The 5830-nt window shown below is 38.0% G+C and overlaps 1 protein-coding gene across 1 annotated transcript; it reads right to left on the bottom strand.

Annotated features, from left to right (window-relative positions):
* Positions 1-576: 576 nt before the first annotated feature.
* On the bottom strand, positions 577-1862 carry LOC102804669 (adenosine receptor A2a-like). The gene has a single exon (XM_006818817.2). It carries the CDS (start codon positions 1860-1862, stop codon positions 801-803), a length of 1062 nt encoding a protein of 353 aa, XP_006818880.1. The 3' UTR covers positions 577-800.
* Positions 1863-5830: the final 3968 nt, after the last annotated feature.

Here is a 5830-nt window from a genome sequence, read left to right as displayed (position 1 = left end):
TTTAAAAAAATTCTCTGGGTAGTGTAAGTTTTTTTTCAATCTCTACCATATCTCCCTCCTCAAGACTTCCTAATGTCCAACCCGTTACGAACAAAATTGTATATCGTCCACAAGCGCCAATCGTTAATAATAATACAAAAACCCATTTACACACGAAGATTACATTGATCCAGATTAAATTTTCGTGATGTTTTGGATTCATTTTAATGAATAGTAAAATAGTACGAACGTGGCTTTGCGAGTTAAAAAGCAATATACGTTTTGTTGGTAATATATTTGACAGCTAAGGTACCGTCTGCTCAACATTAAAAACTCATTCATCAATTTGTCTCTGTAAAATGTAAATGTCACAGAAAATAATCGTCAACAAATTCCATGTGTTTCTAATGACACAGTTTCAATACAATGCAAATTAAATGATTCGATTGGCAGTGGTCCAATACGCTGTATCCGTTGTTTGTAGAATTTGTAAAAAAAAAAAAAAACGCACAAGAATTCGGAAAGGTTCTTAAGCATCATGTTCGCATCGCTGTCGTGTCTGATACATTTTTTGGCGGGAATTGAACGACAAACGTAACGTCAACTATTAGAATGTTATTCGAAGACACGAATTTGCCGTTTCACAAACAATCGTTTTTTTCTTAAAGCAACGCTGTGCATCTCAACGTCCGTGATTCTTTTGGCGAAAATTAAAAACATAGTAAATCTTTCCTTGTTAGTGCTTGGTCTCATAGGACACAGCCATAGTCGCCCGATGGTCTCGTGCACCAAGGGCTCTTTTGGCGGGAATAGAACGCAGACTATATAATCGGACTGACTTGATAGTTACTTGGTCTCCGGGGACAGGCGCGAAAACAATTTAATCGTTTCCAGTCGCACACAGTAAAAAGTCGTCTGACAGCTTTTCGAAAAGCAACGTTGTACATCCCGTACACCCACGGTTCCAAAGATGTATTCGTCAAAATCAACAACGCCGATACATACTGCAGTTTACTAGAAGGCGCGTAGCTGTCACCATACCGCAACGAATACACTTGTACATACAGGTTCGGTGTCCAACAGACAGTGTGCAGAACTATCATTAATATCAGCGTTTTCGCTGTACGTCTATATCCCAGTTTAGTGTCGTGAAGCACCCGTCGCACTGTCGTCGCTTGATAAGCAAACGCTTCTGATCTCACCTTCATTACTTGTAATCTCGCGGCGCGATAAATGCGATAATAACAATATATCATGATTACGCTAGGTAGGACGAAACCGTACGCGACTGTCACATATCCGAACAAGGGCACCTCGGTGAGATCTGGTATACATGTGTTGACGGCAGGATGATGGATGTATTTCCCCCAGCCGAACAACGGAGGCAGAGTCGGGAAAATTAAAGCATGTATCCAGACGTAGCATATAGCGACGATACATCTAGGCGATTTCCAGTACTCCTGGTAGCGCAGAGGCTTCCTTACGAAGAGCAGACGGTCGATACTTACGAAGCAGAGTGTTACGTTGGCAGCGGCTGGGAAGAGTGTCGTGATGACACCGCTGAAATTACACAGGTATGGGTCGGTGTACCAATCTCCTAAAAAACCTGCAACGATAAACGGAGCTACAAATATCCCAAAACAGAGATCGGCGGAGGCTAATATGGCCACGAACATGTTGGCCCGGTTGCGCAAGTTCTCATTTGTAAATATAATCCAACACACAGTCGAGTTTCCGACCAGCAGAAAGAATAACAAGCACAGCTCCGGAATATGAAACGCAGGCGAGAAAACCACCGGTGTATTACCGGTCGAGGCTCCGAAAATATCGGCGTAGCTTGTAAAATTCGACTCCGAAAAGACTAGCTCTGTGTCATTCTCCATATTGTTCGTTCGCCACATTCTATTCAGATTCTGTCGTTCGCAGACTCGTTTTCAAATCGTGGGTTAAACATGCTGTAGTGAGGCAATTTGCAATATGGCTGATTGAGGTCGATCAATTCGGCTCTCGTTATCGTGTAATAACTTTCAACAACTTCCACGTACAGTAGGAACGACCTTTTAATCCATCCGCGATCACAATATCTGAAATATTGATAAAAAAAAAGTACATGAAGGACGTTTTATCGACGTCACAAATATAAATTACCAGTGATTGATTTATCCCTGAAAATATTAATTGAATATTCAGCTAGGAATAAACCATTCCAAGATATTTTTGTTATGTTTTTTTTTTTTTTTTTGAAAATGTGTAAATTATTTCTGTAATAATAATAATTCACAAACCATGTATCGTCGAGTCTTTACTTGTTCTATGGTCTGACAGATCAATTCTTACAACCACCTACTGGATCGATAATCGGGTTATGTTATTAAAGCGGGAGGATCGTCACCTGCGCACGCGCGGAAATTCAGTCCCAAGCGACGATAACAACACACGCTAAAAATGCAAAGGTTCATGGGTAGACGCTTGTTTGTAAACAATGACGCGCTATGGCCATCTGACGCATGCGCAGGTGACGACTCCCTCGCTTTAACCATTCTAATATATGAAAAAAAGGTCACACTAAGGACCGGCTTCATGCAACCAAAGAAGGTAAAATACTCCATCCGGGTTTGTTTACAACGATACACGGAGCATTCAACTAAATCTTATCCTGGTGATTAACAACGCTTACGATGACGTCATTTTCAATCAGCCAACATCTGACTGCAATTACGTCATGAGCCATGCTTCCTTTGCGTTACTGAGTTTCAGAGACCCCAGGGAGCGCACAAACTTTAGACTACGTACCGCTGATATATAACCGCGTAATGATACACGACTGCGCATAATAGTTATTCATTTACTTAGGCGCTTCTGTAAAGGGCAATAGGAATGCCCCTTACAGCTTCGAGAGATTTTAACCTTTTCACCACCAGACTTTCACTTTCCCGCCCGAAACTGCTTTGTACGTTTTCCTTATAATCTTCAAAAATTCTGGAAATACATTCTAATTTTGGGGCCAACAGACAAAAGTCATCTTGACATTGAGTCATCTGTCAGTTTTTACTCAAATAATTTGGCTTTGTTTCAATCTTCTGAAAATTAAAGTGCAGATTATAAGCGGGATTATTTTGTCAGTTTTTGATGAAAAGAGGGAACTGGTGGTGAAAAGGTTAATGCATTCTAAATGACGAACGACGGATTATGATCTATCATGAACTAAAACAACGTTTTAGTAGCACACAGCTGAGTATCAATAAACAACGACAGTCTCTAATGCGCATGTGCATTTGTTAATTTGGTACGTACCATAACAATCCCTGTGCATGCGTATTAGTATATTTCTGTTTGCATTGAAAGAATATTATACAAACTGCTGTAAAAGCAGCGTTTTAATTCACTATAAATAATAAATTAATCTTGTTCTAACATACCGTATCAAACAGAAATATCGCAGAAAATGCTTTTTGTCCATACTGCACCATTAACGTAAAACGAGAGCAATGAGCAACGAGTTTCGAAAACATCGAGTTACAAAAATGACCACGCCCACTTTTGTGAGACCTCATGTATGTAGTAACTCGATGTTCAATTAACAGTTAACCACACTTTGATTTTTGAGCAACGCAAATTGTTACTGTTGTTTAACGTCCATATTTATTAATTCGAACTTTAATTAATAGTCACTCAAACTTCGAGTTACGGGCAACATAATTTTTTTTGTCCTGTTTAACGTTTTATATTTCCCAGAACTCGAAATTTGGTTAAATGTTAATTAACATTCGAGTTACTAAATTTGAATTTTAAACAAAACAAAAAATCTATGTTGCCCGTAACTCGGTGTCTGGTTTTGTTAATTAAATTACTAAATGTGGACGTTCATTAAAAACAAAAATGTATGTTAATTGGGCACAGAGTTACAATTTGACGAGGTCTCGCAAGAGGCGTGGTTTCTAAAATATTGGCGTGGTCATTTTGTAACTCGATGCTTTCGTAACTCGATGCTTGTAACTCGAAAAATTCAACATCTCACTTTTTCAAGACATTCATTGCCTGTATTAAACTGGTAAATGGATCTCATAGATGATTTGAATGTTGACACTTCCTAGATTCTTGTAAATCGCCCACTCGACATCAGAGTTTATTCCTGCTTCGGGACTTGGATGCCGTAAAAGAGGCGATGGTTTTACGACGCCGTTAAGTCGATGTCCAAACTGTCTGCTACAGTAACTATACAGCATATCGTTAAGCTGATAACTGGCGTTGTAATTCTTTTGATTGACGAAGCACAACAACAACAACCAGCCAATAACGGCACAGACAAAACGTATCTAATTACGGTGATTCACTTATCAATAATATTGGTTAACCACTCGTACTTGTTGAAAAATCAATGTTATTTGTTACGCACTTAGTAATTATTCATGAATCAATGTTACTAGTTACGTCCTTAGTAATTATTCTTATATCAACGTTACTTGTTATGCACATAGTTATTGTTTGTATACTAATGTTACTAGTTACGCACTTAGTAATATTCTTATATCAATTTTACTAGTTATGTACTTAGTAATTATTCATATATTAACGTTACTTGTTACGCACTTAGTTATTGTTTGTATACTAATGTTACTTGTTACGCATTTAGTAATATTCATATATCAATTTTACTAGTTACGTCTTTAGTAATTATTCATGAGTCAATGTTACTTGTCACGCACATGATGATTGTTTGTATACTAATGTTACAGGTGACGCACTTAGTAATTGTTTATCTACTAATGTCACAGGTTACGCACTTAGTAATTGTTTATCTACTAATGTTACGGGTTACGCATTTAGTAATTATTCATGAATCAATGTTACTAGTTACGCATTTAGAAATTGTTGATATATCTATGTTACTTGTTACCCACTTAGTAATTATTCGTGAATCAATGTTACTAGTTACGCATTTAGAAATTGTTGATATATCTATGTTACTTGTTACGCACATGATAATTATATACCTACTAATGTTACAGCCTGCGCAGTTAGTAATTATTCAAGAATCAAAGTTACTAGTTAAGTAGTTATTAATTAGTCATATATAAACGTTACTTGTCAACATCACCATTTGAAATGACGCAAACACAGCTTGCAATGCGCACACTTTTCCATCCACACCGTATTTAAAATTGGCTAACCCTATGCACCATCTTGAGGATGAAATGTGATAACGATAACACACACTGCCTACAACCTGCAACAATGCACGCTGCGGTAATTAGAGAGCCAATTGAAAAAAAAAAATACCGATCCGCTGATGATGACGTTCATTCAAGTTCAGAGGTCATATTCATTTGTGCGAGGTTTCTATTCGTAATAACGACTGCCTGCAACTGTACACGCCGCGGTAATTAGAGAAAATAACTCTGGTAATACAAATGCGAGGTTTTATTTGCGATCTTAGGTAAAAAAAAATAATCGTAGCAACGGCTGTCATAAAAACCAGACCGATGTAGGGCGCATTTGCATTCTCATTCATTTAGCAAAACATATCGTGCTCATAGCGAGTAAGGATAATATGATTGAAGTATGCGAGGGTGGTTATATGACCAATAAAACAACCGTTGCATGGCAAATATTAACGTACGCTTGACAGGGGAACAAACGAGTTTCGTGTTCTCATGTTGCTAAGTTACTGATCGCGCGCCAGCATCGATTCATCAACAGTCATCCGTGAAACTGTTTGCATCATCAGTTTTTTCACAAGTGTAATATATTTCTTTGACTGCCGCTCATCAGATATGTCGCGAAATGTGTGGAAAGCAAAATGTCACTTTATATTCTTCAGTTCATCAATTTGCCTTCATAGCAAATACGT

The sequence above is a fragment of the Saccoglossus kowalevskii genome, chromosome 20 (assembly GCF_978046115.1).
Source record: "Saccoglossus kowalevskii chromosome 20, keSacKowa6.1, whole genome shotgun sequence".
Lineage (NCBI taxonomy): Eukaryota > Metazoa > Hemichordata > Enteropneusta > Harrimaniidae > Saccoglossus > Saccoglossus kowalevskii.
This window is presented reverse-complemented; position numbering and strand designations above follow the sequence as displayed.